Genomic DNA, 23,640 nt, shown 5'->3' with positions numbered 1-23,640 from the left:
CACACAATGAATATGAGGCATTTGGCGCCCCTGGATGTCTGGGGCCCTGGGTCAGTTTTCTGCTTTACCCATTTGGTAATTTAGCCCTGCTTGCTGTCTATTTGTTTCAGGTTTTACAGTGGTCACTGAATCAAGGTATTGAATCCTATTCTTATTCTTATTAGTAGTAGTAGTAGTAGGAGGAGGAAGAGGAGGAGGAGGAGGAGGAGGAGGCTAGTTGCAGTAGAATAATTCTAGTAGGTAATAGTTTGGTTCATTGATATATACAACATTGTAATATAAAACACAACCCATCAGACTTCAGAAATAAAATGCTAAAGTCCTTATTAATAAAGGTAAACATATAGTATTTAAATTAGCAGAAGATGGACATACTAAGTAGGCTATATGATTTATAGTATGTAAGTATTACAAAAAAGTAGGCTTTCAAAAACTGGAAAAGTGGAAAGCAACCAATGGCATTTTTTCAACAAAAACGATTATCTTAAAATCATTATTATTATTATTATTATTATTATTACTATTATTATTATTATTATTATTATTATTATTATTATTATTATTTGATGTAACTAGCTGACCTTGCGGAGGAGGGGTAGGGGTCCTCCGGGCAGACAGCGGAGGAGGAGAGACGAACAGAGGGAGGGGGGAGAGTTATTTCTGAGCTCAGGGCCGAGGATTAGGCGGGGAGCAGTCCCAGTACGATGACAGCATCCAGCATATAGCCAACCCCCCCACCCACCCCACCCCCCCCCCCCCCCCTCACACACACCACATCACCACCATCATCCGGCCCGGGAGGACGCCGCGGATATTTTTGAGTCACAACTATCCTTTCCCCTGGACATCCCCCGCATCACTGATCTTTTGGAGGGACAGCCCTCCCAGACTCCCGGTCCGTCTGTCTCCTCAGACCACGAGGTGAGTTTTCTCGGTATTTCCCGGTGTTATTGTCTGGTGAAGCTGCGCCCGGCTGCAACCGGAGGCGCCTGCACCTTGCGTCCGGCCGTGCCACTCGGACTGATATTTATCCAGCCGAAATGAATCATTTCACTGATGGCCGTTTTCAAAACGCCTGCAGGCTACACCCGTGTCCCTGTTTGAGGGAGGCGATGGAGAGATTTAAATCCGATTAAGATTATGTGGGAAGCAACAAAAGACTGACCTTTTTTTTTTTTTTTCTTTCTTTGTTTAGCCCCCTGGTTTTGACTGGCATGGCTGCGACCACCGGTCTAAGTTAGTGATGGGCTAGTGTAATGGGAATATTGATTGTTTTTCAGGGCATTTATGAAGCTTTTATGGGCGACGGACGCGCTCGATACGATTAGTTATTTCTCACAATCTGAATTCGGGGTAATATAAATAATACTGAATCACAGTCAGTCGTGCCACATTCATGCAACATATTCACACACACACACACACACACACACACACACACATGTCTTATGCAGTGAGAGTGGACATCCATGCTGCCGTATGCGCAGTGAAATCACCGTCACTGGCTACACATTGGACAAGTACGGGCTAAATCCTGACGGATCAGGGGGATGCCAGGAGTCTGGATAGTAAAACACGCACATTGTGAATGGGCGTAGGCGATGTGCAGCCACCCTGGGACAGTCGTCTTTCCTTTTTTTTTTTTTTTTTTTTTTCTCTGCTTGTTTCCTTTGGCCAGCAGCAGCCTCTTTCCTGCGCTCTTTCGTGCCGTGCCAGGCATGACAAGCTCAACACAACTAGACCGGAACAATGCGTTTTGCTGTTCTGGGGCCTTGATTTAATGCATGACATGATTTAATATGACCGCTGATTGCGGCTCCATTTAGACACGTGTGACACAGCAGCCCTCGGTTTGCATAGAGACATCACTTAGGCTGATGACTGTTTTTTTAAGCAGCACTTTGTGGGAAACAGCTGGACACACACAAGCAGAAATGCATGAATGAATGAATGAATGAATGAATGAATGAATGAATTGCATTTTGGTCCTGTGAAGTCCAGCCTATGTGAACCAGCTGTGGATGCTCAGTGTTTTGCTCTCACTCTCCAGTGCACTGAGTGTTTGTGTGCTGTGCCACCGCTGCAGGCATTGTGCTATGACTCAGGGATGTAGTATGCTACAACATGTGATGGCAGTTGCTGCTCCGAGGTCATTCTTCCAGAGGAGAGGAACACTACGGGCAGAACTTGCACATCAGGAAGGACTTGATGCTTGGCTGCATTAGCCTCGATCTGCCTTGCTGACTGCTCCTCTGGCCCACTTACTGCATCCAGCCAGCCATCCTCTCCCTCTCTCTTCCTCTTTGGTCCGAGCTTCGTGTCTCCAGGGCAGACTGTGTTGCTGGGCTGGTGTTTTCTGCTTCATTCCAATACCTTTACCAATAGATCATTGGATCAGTCTATAATTGAACAAGTTTAAGAATTTGATTCCTATTGTAGTAGCTAGTGGATAGAGGAGGCTGCTGATTGATCAATATTGCTCTTTCTCACTAAAGGAATTCGATGAATTCAGGGGTCAGGGGTTGCGTCGGTGCATGATAATGATAGTGAATGTTTGACTGAAACAATGGGTTGCTGGATGTAATCATGTGTGGATTTATGAATGGACATATTGATGGGTATTGGACCAGAGTTGGGATATACTGTGCACTTGCATTTTTCCCCTCAAACTTTACGAGTATTACTCCAGCAGAGGAAAAAGGAGACGTGACCTCATTGATGTGACAGCTCCATGGTGATGGCACAATTGACTGGCAGTGGCGGTGTGATTTAGGCCGACTCTATTTCTGAACATGCAGTAAAACATAAAGAAAGTAAAAAGCATTATATTAGACTGAACAAAATCATAAAGCCTAAGTAAATCATCAGCTCCCTATAACCAGGTTTTCTCCTCTTCTATTCTTTGCTGCAATATAAAATATTAAAGTCTTGCTGTAGCCATATGTAAGTATTATTCCAAATCCCAGATTCCTGTTGTAACTGCTGGATTGCTGGCTGCACTCATATTACTTTTACTTAAAGATAAGACCTCTATTGTGCAGTTTTTGAAGGATCACTGAGTTGTAGGAAATTGGCTCAGACAGCAACAGTAGAAGTGAGGCAGACAGCTTTCCAGGCTTGCAACATCTATCATCCACTAACATCCAAAGGCCTTCTTCAGACATCAAGATCTTCCTCTCTCTCTCTCTCAGTCTGGCTGTCTGTCTTTCTCCCGAACCATCAGAACCATTGATAGAGATCTGTAACACAATGCAGTGCACTATTAATCTTCAAAAGACCCATTATTTAATAGTGCACTGGGGAACTCAAGCCTCGCCAGGTCGCTGATGAAAGGGGAAATGAAATTAGTGGCGCACAGTGAGCCCTGTCTTCCTAATGCTAATGGAATGAGCCGACAGGCTGAATGAAGAACAGGAGATGTGATTATGTCTGGGAGACAGGTAACAGTGAAATAAGCAGAAAAACCTCACAAGCAACAGAGGCAATCAACAAATAAACAAGCCACCAAGCTGCTGTTTGACAGCTCACTGTAACAGGGGGTGGAAGATTCATTTATTTTTTTAACTGTTACAGGAACAAGTCCATAGCATAGCAGTGCCACATACCACAGTATATGAAATAGAGCTGCAACTATTCATCAGTTAATTAATTAATAAATCCACAGAAATTCTATCAGTATCTAATTTTGACAATTGATTAATTGTTTTGAATTATTTTTTGAAGACAAATTACATAGGGTTTCAGTTTCCAGGTTCTGAAATGTGAATCTCCTTCAGTTTCCTGAGTTTTTCATGTCAGCAGACAGAAAATCTTTGGGTCTCCGGCTGTCGGTTGGACAAAACAACAGCTTTTTTTTTTTTACTTTTTAGAGACCAAACCAAAAGATTGATTGTTAAGTTGAGAAAATAATCATAACTTGAAGCCCTACAGCCATAAATCATAGTTTATAAAGCCAAAACCTCTCCTTATGGCCCTTTATATGAACACAAACAACACAACAAGAAAACAGGACAATTGAACACAAACAATAACAAATCTAAGAGTCTCTCAATGACAATACTAACATGCTAATTTTTAACAGGTTTACCGTGTTTATAATCTTAATGTAGCGTGTTAGCATGCTAATGTTTGCAAAGTGCAGCTGCTGGTAGTGGAAATATACTTCTCCAAGTATTTAGCCATAAATCTAAATTGTGGACAGTTCTGATCTGATGATGAAATGTTAAAGGATCACAAAAGTGATTCCATTTTGTCCTGAGGGAGATGTAATGTCTTTGCCAGATTTCATGGCAATCCATCCAATAGTTTTTGAAATGTTTCACTAACACACACATATTTCGATCTACCCGTGGCGCCAGAGGAGAGGTGAGGGGATCATAGAAGTCATCAGGATTAATCCTCTCTTATTTAGGCATTCATGGATAAGTCTAATATTAGTAAATGTAATGAAATGATACACGTGTTTAATGTCTTTAACATGGCCGTGGTGAGATCTAATCTGCTCACAAAACTCGGATTGATTATTGTAGAAGCTGCTTGTGAGCATGAAGTTGCACAATAACTTTGCCTTTATGGAATATGAAGTCATCCAGATGCTTCTCATAAACACAAATCACTCTCACCTCAAGTCATCCAGATATTCACACACTGTGGACGAGCCAGCCAACTGTGCTGCCGCTGGACTGAATGTTCACTGATGTCTGTGTCCAGCTTGGTTACCAGTGACTGTGAGCCGGAATGAATTGTCGAGTTGCTGAACCAACCCCTGCTGCTGCTACCTCATGTGGTGCAGCTGTATCCGGTGTGTTGTATTTGGCTGTGTGTGTGTGTGTGTGTGTGTGTGTGTGTGTGTTTGGGGGACAGATTGGGAACAAAATGTCAATAGTAGCCAACTGGTCCTTTCTAAATAAAAGCTAGTCAGCAAGGCTTCTGCTGGAGTCTGGTTACCAATTGTGTAATGCTCCACTTGCAAATCACATTAAGGCGTATGAGTTGTGAGCATGTGTGTGTATGTGCATGCCAGTGGTGTGTGCTTGAGTGTTTGTAACTGCATTAACAGAGTGTCCAAGTGCTGAGTCCAGTCTTCATTTAGCAGTGCGCACAGCTAAGTGACAAGAATTGAAGTTTATTACAGATGAATCCATCCTGTCAGTCAGATTGTCACTTCCGTTAGTTTGGATTACGTTATTTAGCACGACAGCAGCTTGAGTGTATCTCAGTTTTTTTTCCCACTTCTTGTCCACATGCAGCTTCTCCAGGCCCTGTCCCTGACCCTCAGTAGCCTGAAGTGGCCCAGTGGCGTTAATTGGACTGTTTTCTATCCGGCTGGCTGCACAAAAACTGCCAGTACAGTACCACCTCTCAACCCCTGAGGAGAGAGTGGAGTGCTTCTATGAACTGCATGTGTTCTCATACCAGGCGACAGGATTGAATAACTGACTGTTTTGTCCAAGACAGAGAGACATTGTGTGGGAAAATGAGCAGAGAGAGACGGTGGGGTGGGAGGGGGATTGTCTCAGAGACACTGAAACGGAAGGTTTGAGACAGGCTTCGTTACCTAACAGCACCTCATACAAATACTCTCCATGCACAGTGAAGATTGGAGGAGGAGTGAGAAGATGAAGGGAGTAAAGGAGGGAGAATGAGCGAAAGGCCGGACAAGACTGCTCGCTGATGAGCTGTGTGCGCGGCCAGCCTGGGGACTTAAGGACACGACAGTGGAGGTCAGGATTCGCGATTACTATTGATTCAGAACCAGATTAGGAGCAGACTCATCACCAGCTAGCAGACACGCTTTGCTGTCTTAGATTTAAAACTGGGATCAAATGCAGGGTGCTGTCACATCATTAGAAAGAGGGAACAATCTCTTTATTAAAAGCAAGCAAAGGAGAAAACAAATGGCCACAATGCTACGAGCTTTCTTTTCATTTATTTATTAATTTAATGACTGACCATACATCAATGTCTGCTGCCTGGCTTTGTTTGCTCTTGGTTGGAGGAGAAATACTGCACTGATCAGCTTTTTTTGTCCCACTCCTCCCGGTGAACGTCTCACCGTAGATACTTTTGTTCCTTCTTTTCGTCTCCTGCAGCTTTACTCCTCCTGCCCTCTTCACCCTCTTTAAAACTCTCCCCCTTTCCTCCCCCTCCAATATCCTGTCTTTTCTCTCTTTTCTTTGCCTTGACCAATTCTCTTTTCTGTATCCCTTCCCCTTTTCTCAGCCTCTCTGAGCCCCCTCCCCTCCCCTCCTCCCTCTCCCCCTTCCTCACCTCTGCAACCCCCATACGTCTTTCCTGCGTGTCTCTCTCTCCTTCTGTGCTCCGCTTTTCTTGTTGCCCGTGTTGGCAAAGTGGCAGAAGGAGGCGGTCGGAGGCCTTGCTAGCTGCATTAGCCCCATGCATTATTCATGTGCCCTGCAGTCTGTGTGGGTCTAGGTCTTCTGCTGGCTTTTCACTGGGACACACGGGCCTCGTGAAAGAGCTCTGTGTGTGGGACGCAGGGCCTGATGGAAGAGCTGCACAGATGGGACTATCAATTCCTTGATTTCTGCTCCCTCTTCTAGATGAAAGCCTCAGGGAGTGAGAGTTTACTTCACAGATCAACATTCAAGTGCAAAATGAGGTGGTTTCCTTAGACGAGATCAAGAATGTTTATTCAGTGTCTCTCCTAATTCAACAGCCAGGCTTTTCACAACAAAGCATTCCCCCAGTTTATTTTTCTACCCAAACCAGAGGCCAGCTAAGGTTTCAGCCATATCTGCCCCTATGTTCATATGAAAGACTTGTCCTCTTTTATTATTGGCCAAGATCTCTGTCTGCCTGGCAGCATTTCTCTCTCCACCACATCAGGATTCACAGGCTGTCCTCTTTGCTTTTAGAGCGCGCCCAGTAAGAACTGTTAGCTGAACTGGGCGGTATGAAATTTTAATTTAGACAACCAGACGGAGATGGAGTGCCTCGTCTCCACATTGCCATGTGCTTCTGAGGGTGCGGAGGAATAGAGAGAGTGGAAGAGAGAGAGAGAGAGAGAGAGAGAGAGAGAGAGAGAGAGAGAGAGGGAGAGCCTTGGGGACCAGAGGAGGAGCCTCTTAGAAAACCACAACCACATAGCTGGTTCGGCCTCACATCTGCTTTGCTTGACATGCTTGCGTGTTCACTCTGAAACTATCAACAACTCGAATCTAGTTCTGTTACTTATAAATAGGTTAAAAATCTGAGGCAGACACAGCTTAAGCAGACTTGATAACTGGTCCTTTCACGCCTCGTTCTAATTATAAACTCGTCATGTGGATATGCATCTTGTTTATGGGATTTGACAGGTTTCCCTGATAGCACTGCTCTGCTCTGCACAGGTGGCTGCATCAGATTGGGATTGGCCCTGATGATCACAAGGACCCCCCTCCACCTCTTTTCAGCCAATCCTGGAGGGGCTGCGGAGCTGATGTCTCAGAGGGCGAGAGGGTATTTGTGTTCTGGAGTCCTGAAGAGACAAGCCACATCACGGTGAGTCACGCTCACACGGTCTTAAGTAAAAATGCTGGACATTGTGTTGTCTGTCTTAAAATATGAGGACAAGATTTGAGCCCTTTAAAGTGTCGGTTTGAGTTTCCTGAGGACAGAATAGATGTCAAATGTTTTCCTGCCTTTCCTAGAAGCTTACCACGTGTAATTATTGTGCAATAGCTCATTTTTCCAATAGAATGTTTAATTGTTAGAAATGTAAGCACTATTTATGATTATGTACTCAGCATGTTCGCCCTTATACCTGATTAACTACCTGTTCTAGTAAAGTTATAAAGATGGGCTGTTATTGTAAAGAGTGAGGACTATAAACACCTTGATCAAGTACTGAGGATGGGCATGTATATAAAAAATGGCTGGCTGCTGCTGCCCAGAGAGACTGTCATCGGAGACGACTCCCTGACTCGGCAAGGACAGAGAGGGTGAGAGAGCAAGAGAGAAAGGAGAAAGTGAAAGAGAGAAAAGAGAAAGAGGGAGAATGACGGCAGAAACTGCCACCTGACTCTGCATTGACTGCAGCACTTACAGCACATACAACCGACACCCATATGCACATCCACATGCCTTGCAAGCGCATGTGTATTGAACGCAACAAACCAACACGATGTCATGGAAATGGTGCACAATCTAAGGAAGTCTCTATTAGCGGTCCAAACATGTTTCATGATCCCTGTGTGTCAATAGCCACACTTGGTTCCTCATGCGCAGCTGTCAGCTACCTAGCCCCACTCATCCCTCGTCATCCACGTCAATCTGCCTCAATCCGGATCAGCGGGAGGTGCTAAAGTGACACCCTGACCAGTGTGGGCCCGTGCAGAACGAGGGCCTCTAATCCTCTTAAAGGACAGACCTACACTGCATGCTTTACTACCACTGAGCGTGGCTAGTCAACGCTGGCCTACAATCAGTGATCACTTCAACAGAGATGAGCTGAAATCCTGCTGTTTTAGCTGCTGATTTTTTCTAAAAAAAAAAAAAAAAAAAAAGACAAAGCAATTTTGTTTTCTATCTCATGAATATGACTTAACTCACACCAATACTACTTAACATCCTTTATTAAATACAAAACAGTGTGTATTGTTTCTGCGTGATTTGCTTCTTTTAAGATCTTGGCTTGCTCTCTCCATATTTCAGAGAGCTGATCAAACTAAGCTCTCAGCATGCCAGCTGCTGAGGCCAAGGTATGGATCATTAGGTTTCAGGAGCACATTCATCATTGCTGGTTGTATTGATCATGTCTGGGTCGTTACTCTACCTATTCCTGCCAAAGATTTCCCCACATTTTCTCGACCTCATGAGGTTTAATTGTCCAGTAAGACCATTCAGCAACAGCAGATGAAGTATACAGAGCTGCTGCAACATTAAAACTGGTAACTGGTTTTGAAGTTGTGGCTGTTCACAAGTCAGTAAACGACAAAAAAAAAAAAAAAAAAGAAAACAACTAGATTCCCCTGAAGCACCTCTTACTATTAGTCTCTACAAGTTCAACGCCAGCGTATTGATTGGCTGAAAGAAACAAAACACAGCTGTGGAGCGTCGTAAATCTTGAGATTTGGTCGCGGTTTAATGCTGACCGGCTTTGCCTCCCTGGGGTTTGACTGATCTCTCTTTCGTTCATTATGTCCCCAACACTCCCCTGTTTAAAGGGCAGGCTGAACAGAAAGTGCACAGCTGCAGAGTTGTAGTGAACATGCAGCAGTTGCATATCTATGTTGGAGTCTTTTTGAATTATAATGGTGCAGTTCTTGTTGAGAATCAAATGTGTTGTGTGACGTGTCGACATGCTGACTAAACTCTACTGCTCTCTCTTTCTCCCTCAGCCTTTCTTGCTCTCTGCTCAAATATCTGATTATTCTCTGTATTCAAGGCAGGCTACATGCCCTGCATGTAAAAACAGAGCAGATGCAATGCAAATTTAGCTGGAGCTCAATTCTGGCACTGAATACATAGGCCACTAAGACAGAGCTAAACTCTTAACAGTTTTTAATTTATTGTCCTGCATCAAATCCTGTCATCTTGTTTCCATGTCTCAGTTTTTTTTGTCTGTTTTGCTTCTTTGGGATTATGTCTGTAACTCATGTCCTTTTCTCTCTTTGTCTCTTTAGATAAATGGAGGAGAAGGAGCGATGTAGGAGCAGATCTCCGGCTCGCAGGGCCAGTCGGGTGCAGCAGGTGGTGGGAACAATAATACGACGCACCCGAGAGTCGCTTAGCAGGTACAGAATGGACATGAATATAACTGCTGACACTGTGGTTGAGGATAGCTTATATCCTCTGAGTGAGAAAATAGAATAGACTTTGATGGGGAAACAACTGAGTATGCAGTAGAAAGTGGTGCACCACACAACCAGTATTAAAAGAAAATGCAGACCCCCACACAAACCACTGCGTCAACAACAAATAAAACAACTTATAGTATAAAAAAACTGAACAGTCAAGTTTTGGATAGAGAGTAGAGAAAACAGCATGATCCATTTCTAGGCCAGCTGCCAGATCCTGTAGTGGGGAAGGAGTGTGGGATGTGTGGTATATATCATTTGAAATAAAAAATCTAGTTTGACAAATGGCTGTTGAGAAAATGTGCAATTTCATTTTAAATAGAAGTTGCTATAAAAATAGAAAAGAAATACTAAAAAACATTTTAAAAAGAGAAAAAAAAAAAAAAAAAAAACACCCACACATTCAGATACATAACACATAGTTGAGTACATATTCAAAACCTGACTGTCCCTCTCTCACGTACAAACACACCCCACAGTGAACCACAAATATGCTTTCAAGAGCCCTTCATTGCCCTGCTGTCCGCTAAGTGATTTCTCATTCTCAGCAGAGGAGAGGGTGCAGAGGAAGCCCAGTAAACTCCCCGTTAGAAATTCTTGGGGTAAAAGTCTGACTATGTCAAGAACAGCTGGGAAGCAGGCTGCAGGAAGAGGATGTCACTGTTAGATTTAAATGCAACACAAATAGTACAGATACTGTATATTCCCAGAGTGCATTTGAATGTGACCTCTGTTGTCTTGCTCCTGAACTGGCCATTTTTTAGGAAGTGTACAGAAATTAATGTTAGCAACCAAGCTAAGATGTATCATGACTTCAATTGCATTTCATAATCACTGTTTTACAACTCTGTGGCTTTCTATAAAATGCTCGTGTAAATGTTTTTAGGCATGCTGGCAGAGTTGCTGTACAGACTGGTGTGTCCGATTGGACGTGCTGCCGTGAAATTTGGTACAGAAACTCATGGAACCCAGAAGATAAAATGTAGTGACGATGGAGATCCCCTGACTTTTCATGTACAGCAGTTAGCAAGTGTCATTTTGAGAAAAAATGTCTCTCAACAACAGTTGGATGGGTTGGCATGAAATTTGATTGGTCCCTCTCAGGATGAATGACTTTATGAAAACTTCAACTTTTCAATTGGCATCATCATCAGCTCAAAGTTTTTATTTGTCCAGTACTTTTGATTTCTGATCAAATACCTGTGAAGCTAATCACATTCCAATCAAACTCAGTTCTACTTTCCCTTTTGGGCTGATCAGCAAATGTTAGGACTTATTAGCACTTCCTTATACTTTACTTTACTGACGTCCTTCACGTAAGTCGCTTTGCATAAAAGCGTCCGCCAAATGAGCAAATGTAAACATCAGCGTGTTAGCATCATCACTGTGACCATTTTAGTATGCTGTAGCATTTATCTCAAAGTCAAGGTACTAACCTGCAGACTCTTTTTGGTTTATGTTTATGAGTGTCTTAGAGCTGATTCATCGATGAATGGATTAGCCAAAAGACAGAAAATTAACTGGCAACTACTTTAGCAGTCAGTTAATCACTTGACTCACTTTTCAAGCAAGAAGGCCAACCATTTGCTGGCGCCAGCTTCTTCCATCTGAGTGTTTGCTGCTTTTGAGTTTTGAATTGTTCAACAAAATGCGGTATTTGAATATGTCACCTTGAGCTAATTTGTGACGGGTATTTTTCATAATTTTCAGACATCTTATTGGCAAGAGAGATGATTTGTAAAAGAAAGTGACGAGTGTTCCCAGTGAACACATACACAGCAATGAAGTATCTCGCCTTTGATGCACCTAGATTTATTTGTTGATGGCCACAGTGTTGTAGTCTCCACTCAGGTAACCTGTCACCCTGTTTGACCTCTTCAGAGAGCGGTTGCTAGGCGATGGGAGGTCACAGCGCTCCAACAGTCTGTCCAATCAGAACTTCCAGGCCAAGCTGACGCTGCAGATTACCAGGGACCCGGTCCTGGACAGCAGCACTGGACATGGCTTCACCCTTACCACAAACGCACCCCTGCTGGTCAGGGACGTCGCCACAGGTACGTGTGTGTGTGTGTGTGTGTGTGTGTTTGTCTATGTGGATGAGTGCACTTTATTTCCCTGCTTCCCCACCAAATGGCCACCTGCTCTATGCAACATTGCCCCGCCTGCAGCAAGACAGATTTACACGCTCTCTTTGTCTCTCTCTCTCTCTCTCTCTCTCTCTCTCTCTCACACACACACACACACACACACACACACACACACAGACACACACAAACACATTGACTCTGTCCTGGCATTCAAACTGCAAGGCACGGTGCCAGAGAAACCACGGAAACAACAGAGCCACCTGCTCATCCTTTCTAAATTCAATCACTTTTCATTTAGGGAACTTTGATAGGGGGGATTGAGAGAGAGTGACAGAGAGAGAGAGACAGAGAGAGAGAGAGAGAGAGATGCTGATCCCTCACTTTTATGTCAATCCTGTAAAATAAGCTGATAAAGGCCCTGAGGGGGGTCCCGCCCTGCAACCAGCTCTGTAATTGCTATCTGATGCCAAAGAGAGAGAGTGGGAAAGAGAAGGGGAGAGAGGTGATAACAGAAGACAAGATTTAATAGACAGAGGAGATGCCAACAGGAAGACCCAGCAGGGAATACATAACCACCAAAGTGCAAATATGACCAACGAGGGCAAAAATATGAGTGTGAAAGTGTGTGGAGTGCAGGGAGGATGGAGGGCTGGGTGAGTCCTTTGGGTGAGAGAGGACTCAGCGAGATGAGAAGGTGCACGTGAGAGGGGAGTGGTTGATGAGGAAGAAGGACAGGAAAAAAAGAGGAGGAAGGGAAGGGACGTGAAAAATCGCAAAGATCAGGATATTGGCAGAGCTGACATGAAAGCTCAACAGGAGGCGGGGGGTGGGTTGGCTTGTCTGGAAAGAGACAGCATGTGTGCAAGCGAAGCCTGTGTGCGTGTTTGCGTGAGTGTGCGTGTGTGTGGGTGTGTATGTGTGTGTGTGTGTGTGTTTGTAAGCTTGCAGAGCAGTGTAGCATGCAGTCACTGGGTCAAAAATCAGGGACAGACGGGGCTTTGCCAGGCAGAGCGTGCATGGGCGTATGTGTTTATGCATACATACACTTAGGGTGTGTGTGTTAGAGTAAGCTGAAACTGCTGTGCCTCAGTCGTGCTCTCTTGCCTGAAGACAAATGAGTATAAATAACTAGAGAAAGCAGAGCGGAGCCGAGCTGGATGAGACCCAGAATAACTGTAACCCCTCACGTCCTGGAGAGCTCAGCTGAGCATTGTTGAGTCAGCCATGTTGAATAACCACATGTGTCATTCTGTGTGTGTGTGTGTGTGTGTGTGTGTGAGCGTACCTATATGTGTGTGTATTTCTCCCTTTTATCTGAACTGAAAGTGCAAACCCACGTGTGCAGGTGGGTTTTTGTTTTATGCAAGCACTCACTCTTTTTATTGTATGTGTGTGTCTTTGTGTGTGTGTGTGTGTGTGTGTGTGTGTAGGGAGTCCTGCAGATGGGATACTGTACCCCGGGGACCAGGTGTTGCAGATTAATGATACAGTGCTGGAGGATTTGAGCACAGAGCAGGTGGAAAACATCTTAAGGTGAGACAAACTGCAGAGATACTTTATCTAAAGCCAGTTCAGTTATTAGACCAGTGTCATGTACTACCAGTGTGTCCGGTCAGTCCGGTGACTACATGCAGTGTCATGGTTGTTTACTGGAGTGAGTGTGCCTGGATGATTCATGTGTGAGTCTCTCTCTGTGTGTGTGTGTGTGTGTGTGTGTGAGAGAGAGAAAGAGAGAAAGAGAGAGAGAGAGAGAGAGAGAGAGAGAAAGTGTGTGTTTGAGAAAGGCTTAGCAAGTTAAGGGCAAAGGTCAGAGGAGAAAGGGCTTACTTTACAGCTGGACAGAAGGATAATGATCTCTCTTCTGTGCATGTGCGTACGTGCATGGTGTGTGTGTGTGTGTGTGTGTGTGTGTGTGTGCGTGTATTTTTTCTCTGCACAGGGACTTGGAGGATTGTATCACTGTGACGATCCTGCGGCACATGACAGTGAGTACAAAGAAGACATTGATGACCTGCCCTCAACACACACACACACACACAGATTCACAAAGAGTCATTACACCATTCCTCATTTAAACTAAGCTCTCTGTGTGTTTTCAAGCATGTGACTGGAAGCTCCCATCTTCTGACAGGATTAACTGCTATCAGATTGTGATGTTTGGATGTAAATATGTGTGTGTGTGTGTGTGTGTGTGTGTGTGTGTGTGTGTGTGTGGACCCTCTGATTCAGGCTGTGGCTGTTTGTCCTTTAATGTTTTGTTGATCTCAGAATTAAATGTGTCATTGCACTGCTTTCACTTCAACAAGTGTATGCGTGTGTGTGTGTATGCGTGTGTGTGTATGTGTACTGTACTCCATGGTCAAGCCCTCACATAATGGCGCTGGTACGTGTCTGTGTGTTGCAGAATCCCAAGTCATCCATCATGTCGGCAGAGAAGAGAGCTCGTCTGAGGAGTAATCCAGTTAAAGTGCGCTTTGCAGAAGAGGTGGTGGTCAACGGGCACACTCAGGTGGGGAAATCTTACTCGACACAGAATGATGGCTGTTGTGAGTCACAGATGAATGATCCTCATTTCTGGATCTATGAGCTTGGTCTTTTTTTCCAAGCTATCACGCTGCCTTTTCCTGTTTTATCCTTTCTCGCCTGATATTGATTCCTGTCTAGCCACGTTAATATCTCTCACTTCTCTCCACCAGGGAAACTCTCTTCTCTTCCTGCCCAATGTCCTAAAAGTCTATTTAGAGAATGGACAGACCAAGGCCTTCAAGTTTGATAACACCACCACTGTCAAGGTAACTACTAAAAAGGATCTCAGTGCATCTCGGCAGTTTAACCAACAATTCTAACCTGCAGTATTTGGAGTATTTGGCCTTGTATTCTTTGATAGAAGCCCTGTAATGACAGGTCAAATATGCAACCTTTAACAGGCCACAGCAGCTACACTAGCTGTTCACATCTGTTGAATATTAAATGGAAGATGTGTAACTGGATGATGCATCTTGCTGACGATTGGCACAAGACTGGGCCACATCATTCTTAGGTGGTTGACATGTTTGTCAATACCGGTACGCTCCATGAAAACCAATGAGAAGAAACTTGCCACAGTGTATACCAAGTTGAATAATAACATATACAATAGGAACAAGCCACGATGACAGATGAAATAAAAAAGAGCATAGGTAGAAAGATGGATAGAAAATTTATCATCTAATCCTCTCTGCACATTTATTTTCCACAGAAGATACAGTGAGAAACCCCTTGAATTTCTCATGAACATCATGAGACGAGACATAAGTGGATCTGGCTGTGAAAGGCTTTCTAGACACATGTGGGTGTATTTCTTAATTAAAGCGCACCGCAAGTTATGATGTGATTGCCCCAAGGGTGATGGAGTGTGGGTAGACTGTAGCTGTTCTTAATAATGGAATAATACATTTAAAAGTGAGGAGAGGAAGATAATGAGATGGCAAACCTCATAAGATAGTTACCAGTGTCAGCTACACACCACCATGAGGTCCATGTCTGTTGGAGACTGTCTTTATGAGCACAATATTATTGTTACAGCAGGTTTTGTATTTGTATTTCAGTTTGTTTTCCCAGCCAAAGGGAAAGTGAGAGGGGGAAATCAGATTTGACCATCTGCCACCAGCAGACTGGGATGAAACGTGTTTGTCTAAGGGGGTCTGAGCTGTTGGTTTTTCACCATTCCAGGACATTGTTCTGACTCTGAAGGATAAACTGTCCATCCGGGCCATCGAGTACTTTGCCCTGGTGCTAGAGCAACAGTACAGCATCACCAAACTGCTGCTGCTGCACGAAGACGAGTTCATACAAAAGGTGATGGAAACGGACACAAACATAAACCCACACACAAACATGAAGTAGTTGTGGATGGCTGCCTACAGTGGGTGTGATTTATTTAGCTTTAATGTAACTACTGTAGACCTACTGAAGAGAGGTACAGCAGGTACAAGGTACAACTGATGCAGAATTGTTGCCTTTACTTTTTGAGCTTGCATACATCTTCATGCCTCTGTTTCTTGTCTTTACCAGGTGGTGCAGAAAAAAGACTCCCATGATTACCGATGTTTGTTCAGGGTGTGTTTCATCCCCAGAGACCCGATGGACCTGATGCAGGATGACCCCTCTACCTTTGAGTACCTTTTTTTGCAGGTTGGAAAAGCTAATTCTATTATCTGCATTGCTATTTTCTCTGTCTGTCTTGAGTTTAGCTGTTTCACAATCAGAAGTTAGGCCCACCTCTCTACTTACATGTGGAAAACAAGTCTAAATGTTCATACAGTAAAAAAAAAAAACTGAATGTCAAATGTAGTTGTATATCTGATGTTTAATATGTTGATACGGCAACTTGCTCTGGTGTGCCTCTTGTTTCTCCCTGATACGAATTCAAAACTGTCCTGATCTCATATAACAACATTCATCACTGTGGATTTGCATCACCTTGTAAATATTATGTGAGTTAACAAAGAGCTTGGTCATGTCCCACATACAGATGCTTTCTGTGATGTAGTCATGTTTGACACCATATTTATATTCTGTAACCCCGGATGAAAGTCACCGGTTGCCTGCATATATTATTAGTGCACAGTAACGCACTGGGAGTACCACATATGTCATCTTGATTTATTGTTCTGCCAGGAATCTTTGTCTCCTTCCATTTGTTTTTGTTTGTGCCATAGTGTTGGTTTACTTACAAAGATGCTTAAGAGCTGTGTATTTAGTGATGTGAAATGAAATGTGCGACGGTATATCGCACAAGTAAATATAAAAATTTGGTGCTTTTCAGTTGTACATGGGTATGTTTCCTGTAATGCGCAGCGTCTGTAAACATGACTGTGTCTTTTTCAGAGTGTTGGGGATGTGCTGCAGGAGCGTTTCGCAGTAGAGATGAAGTGTAACACTGCACTTCGCCTGGCAGCGCTGCACATGCACGAGAGACTAGACAGTTGTGGACAGACCAGAACCTCGATCAAGAGCATTACGTGAGTCATATGCATTTGTGTCAGTTTAGTGTCTGGGATCACTAAACGCCTAATGCATTCATGTGATGGGAAATGGTTTGTGTACGTAAGCGTGTGAATTTGTCTTATTTCCAGCGTGTGGACCACCAGTGACGTTTTGTCTAACTTGTCCTCTTTTAACTTTTCGGAGCCCAAACTGTATAAAAGCAAAGGACCACCTCACAGGTGGACTCACGGGTCATAGATTACTATGGTTATATATGTCATTGCAAACACAGTCATGGTTGCACTTACAATTAAAGGAGCATTCAGTTAAAATGTGTCTGTGTAGTAACATCTAGTGGCAGCTTTGGGGAAAAATACAACATCAACAGATATGTCAACTTCGCAAATGTCCACAAACCCTAATGTGTTTTTATATTTGTAGTACAATCTGTATTTGGTTTTACTTTAATATACAAATTTCAGCCTTATGTAATGTTAGCTAGGCTTTCTGATTAGCTCCTATAGAAAATGCCAGGGACTGAATATTTATAGCACGTTACTAAAGTCTACACCACACAAACCCTGAGTCTCAGTCCCAAGCTCGCTCTTGCTTTAAAATGCTACACCATGTTCAAAATAGAAACCAAACTTCACATCCAATTTTATCAGCCATCAAAGTGGTAGAGTTCTTCAGTACATATCTGTGTCTTTCTCATTTCTCTGTGCGTGTGTGGTAATGACAGGAAGGAGTTTGGCCTGGACAGCTTCATCTCTCCCACGCTGCTGAGCAACATGAGGGAGAAGGACCTGAGGAAAGCCATCAGCTACCACCTCAAAAAGATCCAGTCCCTCCTAGAGCCACGCCAGAAGGTAGAAACAGACTGATGGATGAGTGGGAGGAAGCATTGAGAGGCGTAAAGAGATAGATAGTGACATTTTAGTGGAGGCTTTAGGGCACTTTTTAGTTGACACTTACAGTGACGGTTAATCTCCCTGCGGTTTTAAGTGGAATAACAGCTTGGGAAAAAGATAGATTGTGGGTGGGTGGGAAGATAATTAAAAAGGAAATAATGGGTCTGGGGCTTGGGTAATGTCTCTGGGAAAATAAATAGAGCATATTTCTCTGTGGAGAGCATTATTTTGGTCAGTGAGTCAACCATAACATTTTCCCTGGTTTTCAGTCATTCTGTCTGTCTGCCCTATTCTCAGTGATTGCTCTGTCTTCTTCCATGTCCACTGTGGCGTTGTAGGTAATATCTGCTACTCAGGCTCGGTTGGCCTACCTCACTCAGCTGGGAGAGCTCATTTCATATGGAGGGCGATCATACACAGCTACAATGATGGTAAGGGTAAGATGTGGCCTGGTGGGTCCATTTGCTCAAGCATATACTGTGGCATATAACCAATTTAACCAACTCAAACTCAGTCTTGGATCCTTGTTACATGTCTGTCTCCTTGTCCTTTTTATCTGCTGTACCCTTTCTCACTCATCTACACCACAGCTTCAAGACAGGGAGGTGCTGGTCAGCCTGCTGGTTGGGGCCAAGTATGGGATGAGTCAGGTCATCAACCACAAGCTCAATGTGATCTCTACACTGGTCGAGTTCAGCAGCATCAGCCGAGTGGAGTTGCTCTCAGAGTCGGACAAAGTCAGCCTACTGCGCATCTCGCTGCACGATATGAAGGTACGGAAGACACAGGGTGCATGTACAGGGTCATTGAGTAACTAGGCTCTGTTATTCATAAACATGTAGACACTTCTACTGACACAGATATGAAAGATGGATATTCACTCACCATATTATATTTGTGCCAAAGCTCATGCTAGAGTAAATATAGGTCAGGCATTTCTCCTCCAATACACAAACAATATGAAGCCTAAGGGAGTGTATGCTATATAAAGCCAATTCCGTGGTCTCAAAGGTGACTATCTCTCCCTCTTTCTCCCACTCCATTGCCTTTTCTCCATTACCCTTTGGCTTTAATCACTACCTCTTTACCTTTTCTTCTGCAATGCCCTCCCCCTCACAGCCATTTGCCTTACTGATGGACTCTCTGGCAGCCAAAGACTTAGGGTGTCTGCTGGGAGGCTACTGCAAACTCCTGGTGGATCCCAGTGTCAGTGTCTTCCGTCTGGGGCGCCCAAAAGTGAGGGTGCACCGGATTCCTGCTGAAGAAGGTGTGTGTGGGAGGTTCGCCGTAATAGAGGGCGTGTGCTATGAATCCCTATCAAGTGAGCAAAAACTGTTTCACTTAAAATAATCACTTTTTGGCTTTGGCCTTTTGATAGACATTTTTTACATCACATCTTGATGTATGTCACCAGCCAGTACGGGTACGGATAGAAAAGCAAGCCATGTTTTACAATCAAAATTTTAACATTATTCTGTTCTACTACTGCGCTAACAAATTGTTTTCCGATGCTTGTCTGGTGTTTGTGTGTTTTTCTGGTGTTATTAGGTTATGTGTCTCGCTGCTGTAGTGACTCAGATGATTCAACGGATGACGATGATCCAATGGATTCCCACAATTACAAACGTCCAGACCCTGCAAGTCAGGACTGGGAAGAAAGGAGGAGAGAGGAGGAAGGGAAGAGGAGAGAAGAAGAAAGAAAAGAGAGAGAGGAACACAAAGGCAAACAGGAAGTGAAGATAATTGTGACAACAGAAGGTAAGGACAATGAGGGTGAAGAGGAAGGAGGAGCAACAGGAAGTGGTTTGCGTAAATTTAGTATTATGGATGAAGAGATGAACCTGGAGACCACCTGGTACCACACTGACCCACGGGTCACCAGCAGCTTCTCCAGTTTGTCCAGCGGCTCCTTGAGTGCTGCACTAGAGGAGAGCAGTGCTGCAGCTGCACTCCGTGGACCACGCACAGCTGAGGACCTTCAACGCTTGGACGTTCACCACCCCTACCTCCTAGAGCCAAAACGCCACCAGGGCCCCCTGCGACCCACCAACCTCAATTACCGTGGAAATGACAACTCTTGCCTTTGCTTTGCTGAGCTCTCCAAGGCTGATTTCCTCCCTAGCCCTCCTGGGGCTACTAGTGATGATGATGATGATGATGAGGAGGAGGAGGATGAAGAGCAGGGAGTAGAGGAACTCAGACGCATTTCCAAGATCCCTAGCTCAAGGGATCTGAGAATGATTGACAGCATACCATTTCAAAGATCACCAATTAAAAGAAAGAAAAAAATACCCCCCAAAGTCCCGCTAAGGACGAGTTCAATTCCTGGGAACAAAGCAGCACAGGCTGAGCAGCGCCTCTCCAAGGATGAAGATGGTCTATTCCTGACACCTTCACCCAACCCTAAACCAGCTCTTTTGGTCAAAGAGACTGCCTCAGAGTCTGAGGATGAGTTTTTTGACGCACAGGAGAGATTTACTCCCCCATTTCCTGATCTATCAGGTTTGTTCACAACATGTTATGACTTATAAATAAAATAATTTATCTGTGTCACATTTTCATGAAGCTCCAACGACTCTGAGATATTAATGTGATTAAACAAGATGTGGGGAAGATTTGTATTAATCCATTTTTGCTTTTCTCTTTCTCTCATTTTCTTTTGATGTGTCTCTGTCTTTCACAGATGCTGAACTGGCTGACCGGCGGAATGCTAATCGGTTGAGTGGAACCTGGAATGGTGTTCCAGCTGCCCCAGGGAAAGAGCCATCCCCCCTTCACAATAAAACCCAATCCTCTAAAATAAAGATGGAGGTGGAGTCACTTAAAAGGCCCATGAATCAACTTGCCAACCAACAGCCCAGTCCACCAAAGCCATCACAGAAACCTGAGGTTAAAGTCAAACCACCACTGGCACCTAAGCCCCAACTGCCTCCCAAACCTCAGATCATTCCTCCCAAGTCCCCTCAGCATGGAAGATCATATACCCATTGTAATGGGGATGCCTCTGGACGTCTGTCCTCTGAACTCCTGGAAATGGAACCAGACACCATGGAGTTCAAGTCTGTCACATCCGGGGCGGGTGGACCACCTCTGTCATCACCTTTGATCACAGCAGTGAGGTGCAGCAAGCAACCTCTACCCATCCCAACACCACAAACTGAGGAAAAGACGAAGAGGCAACAAAACAGCCCAAAACACTATAAAGATGTGACACATGAGAGTGGGGCACATGTGGTTTCCAAAGACAAAACAAACATTCCTGATGAAAAGGAAACTCCTAAAGTTGAGGGGAAAAGCACTGGGACTGCCATACCTGCAAAGAAGCCCCCAAACCTACCCCCTATCCCTCACTCTAATTCAGGTACAAAGCTAGCTGTTCCCCCTCCAGTGCCCCCCAAACCCACTTCTCCCACCAATCTCCACCCCTTGTCACTACCTGCTAGCTCTCCTGTCTCCCCTACTGATCCAAGCAAAGGGATCTTCAAAGATAGTGTTAGTCCGCCAAATGGAATCCATCCCTGGAGCAGCCGCAATGGCAGCATCCAGTCAGGACCCCGGAGGGTCTCTCTGAGCCATGAGAGCCTGTCGCCCAAAAATACAGATGCACCTCTTACCCTTACCACTTCCCTCACTTCAACCAACTCTAAAGGTGTTGCGGGCCTAGAAAGCAGAGAACCTGGAAGATCTGGATCAGGATCAGAGCTGAGGACCAGCTCGTCCAGCCTGGGAGGCAGGCTACCAGCCTCTGCCCTGAGAGGGAAGATCCAGGCTCTGCCTTGGTACATGACCCGTTCCCAGGAGATTTTGGGAACTCTGGACTATCCCTCCACTAGCTCCATCAATGGAGACACATCTGGCTTCGGCTCTGGCTTGTCTGTAGCCAGTGGTTTATCGGATTTAAACAAAACTCCTGTCAAGGAAAAAGAGACTGTGGCTTCAAAATCAGGAGGGAAAGGGAACATTTTAGAGGATGGAGCTGAGGTTGTCATAGCCACCATCAAAGAGGCCCAGGATGTGACTTCACACATGAAAAAGGCCAATGGGACAAACGGCTCACACTCTAATCTGACTTTTAAAGAGAATAGTACACACAGTGGCAGTGTTTCATCAGAACAGCCTCAGTCACGGCCCCACTCAGCAGTGGGGCTGGGAGGTGTGTCCAGCATGCAAATTGGAGGTGACTCACCAACCACCTCACTCGCAGACAGTACTCCACCACAGCAGCACCGGGAGGCTTGTGGCTGCCGTACTGTTTATGCCAACTGTTTCAGTGGTGACACTGAGGATGGTGTTAGCTTTGATGAAGAGCTTACTGTTTACGAGTTCTCCCGCCGAACACGACCCAAACCAACCCGACAGGCACCTGTCCCTTCTCCTACGACACCCCCTCCAAACCCCAATATTTTGTCTCTGCTGAGAGACAACCCCCGCCCGCTGTCTACTTTCTCCACTGCCTCCTCTGAACTCAGTCCCCTAGTTTCATGTCCGGTTTCCCCCACAACCTCTTTTGGTGGTCCTCTTCGTTCTCTTACCAACAAGAATTATGGTGGGCTGAAGGGAGGTTTTGCCTCCCTTCGTCAAGATATAGATCAACTTCTGCTAGTCTTAGAGAGAGGTGCATTTGAGCAACCACAACAAACATTATGTCAAGACTCAAAGCAGGATATCACAGGCATAAAAGTAGGGCCTGACCCAAATCACAATGGAACTGAAGACAGTACTACCCCAGAACCAGGCTCAAACTGTACAGGGACAAGCCCTGCTGCCATGACAGAGGCTGAAAGGAGCCTTCTCCAGGCAGAGGCTCGACGATTGGCATCTGGGTGTCAGCGGGCCACACGTGTGGGCTGGGCTCCTGATGAAGCCCTACGTTCTTTATCCAACAGCTTCAGTGCTCTGGTTCAGTTGTCTGCAGCCTGCCTGCGAACAAACCCCTGCTCCGGCTGTGAGATCTGCCATAATGCGAGTCTGGTCCACAGGGATGAGGATGATGACAGTCTGGAGGCCATGGACAAGCTAAAGGAGATTGTGGGTCTGTACCGGGAGTTTGTTGGGGCTGTTGAGACAGCTGGAACTGGTGTTGGGGTTGGGGGTAAGAGTGTGAGCCTCAATGGTTCTGGACAGGGTCAGGGGGAGAGTGACGGCGTGAGGCTACTGGCCAAACGCTGCACTGTGCTCATCTCCTCTGTATTCGCACTGACACAGCTCTTCCGGACACGCACACTAGACACCTCGAACACGCCGGGCCACGTACCACTCAACTTTTGACCTGTGAACTTTTACCCACTGATAACTCAATGACTCTGGACGTGAGAGGAGATGAAACAGCACAGAGCGAACTGGTGTGTAACCCCTGTGTTCCTGTACAGTAAGTGCCATGCACGCCACTGCACACAAACATAAACCCACATCACACACACCCACACATGGAAACCACACACACCAAGCAAAACCCTGAACAGAGAGAGAAAACTTCATTGCTTGGCCTCCTCTTGGATGCATATGAACTATGCATTTGTACATATGAATTTTATAATTATCTTATAATTCTCTTATTTTATGATACGATATGTGTATGTATGTAAGGCTGGGTTACCCATGTATGTATTTATGTATTTATTTTTACAATATTTGCACCATGGTCTGTGATGTGCAGGTCTGTGGTGAAAAAAAATATGGATGTCACTGGAATTTTTATTTTTCCTTCTCTTTGAGACAGTATTATGTTATCTTTTGCTGCTTTAAAGATTTCTCCACTCTACAAGGTGTAATCTGTAAAGTGTCATTTTTCAAGTTTATTACTACAGTACAGTTTTACTGACAGAAAATATACTTTATCAAACTTGCAAAATACAGCAACTAATTTGTTTTGTA

The 23,640-nt window shown here is 44.7% G+C and overlaps 1 protein-coding gene across 2 annotated transcripts; it reads left to right on the top strand.

Annotated features, from left to right (window-relative positions):
- Positions 1 to 770: 770 nt before the first annotated feature.
- Positions 771 to 23,184, top strand: frmpd1b (FERM and PDZ domain containing 1b). 2 transcript variants are annotated; one of them, XM_071506894.1, is made up of 17 exons: positions 771 to 921; positions 7,353 to 7,503; positions 9,627 to 9,737; positions 11,682 to 11,854; positions 13,318 to 13,420; positions 13,827 to 13,872; positions 14,292 to 14,396; positions 14,584 to 14,679; positions 15,599 to 15,724; positions 15,941 to 16,060; positions 16,757 to 16,890; positions 17,598 to 17,724; positions 18,105 to 18,197; positions 18,357 to 18,539; positions 18,886 to 19,033; positions 19,315 to 20,268; positions 20,450 to 23,184. In XM_071506894.1, exons 3-17 carry the CDS (start codon positions 9,631 to 9,633, stop codon positions 23,032 to 23,034), a joined length of 5,100 nt encoding a protein of 1,699 aa, XP_071362995.1. In that variant the 5' UTR covers positions 771 to 921; positions 7,353 to 7,503; positions 9,627 to 9,630; the 3' UTR covers positions 23,035 to 23,184. The 2 variants fall into 2 exon arrangements, with proteins under 2 accessions (XP_071362995.1, XP_071362994.1); XM_071506893.1 differs by lacking the exon at positions 771 to 921 and having other exon boundaries at positions 7,365 to 7,503; positions 18,886 to 19,087.
- Positions 23,185 to 23,640: the final 456 nt, after the last annotated feature.

This window comes from Trachinotus anak, unplaced genomic scaffold (genome assembly GCF_046630095.1).
Source record: "Trachinotus anak isolate AG129_WGS33_773 ecotype Australia unplaced genomic scaffold, CSIRO_AGI_Tana_v1 ptg000021l, whole genome shotgun sequence".
Lineage (NCBI taxonomy): Eukaryota > Metazoa > Chordata > Actinopteri > Carangiformes > Carangidae > Trachinotus > Trachinotus anak.
The sequence above is the reverse complement of the archived record's forward strand: the minus strand, read 5'-3'. Positions and strand labels throughout refer to the sequence as shown.

Bases quoted from the DNA above. Each gene is read 5' to 3' on its own strand.
- frmpd1b (XM_071506893.1), top strand. From the start codon at position 9,631: ATGGAGGAGAAGGAGCGATGTAGGAGCAGATCTCCGGCTCGCAGGGCC. The intron at 14,397-14,583 runs GTGGGGAAATCT...TCTCTCCACCAG, and splicing joins TGGTCAACGGGCACACTCAG to GGAAACTCTCTTCTCTTCCT. The intron at 18,198-18,356 runs GTAAGGGTAAGA...TCTACACCACAG, and splicing joins CATACACAGCTACAATGATG to CTTCAAGACAGGGAGGTGCT.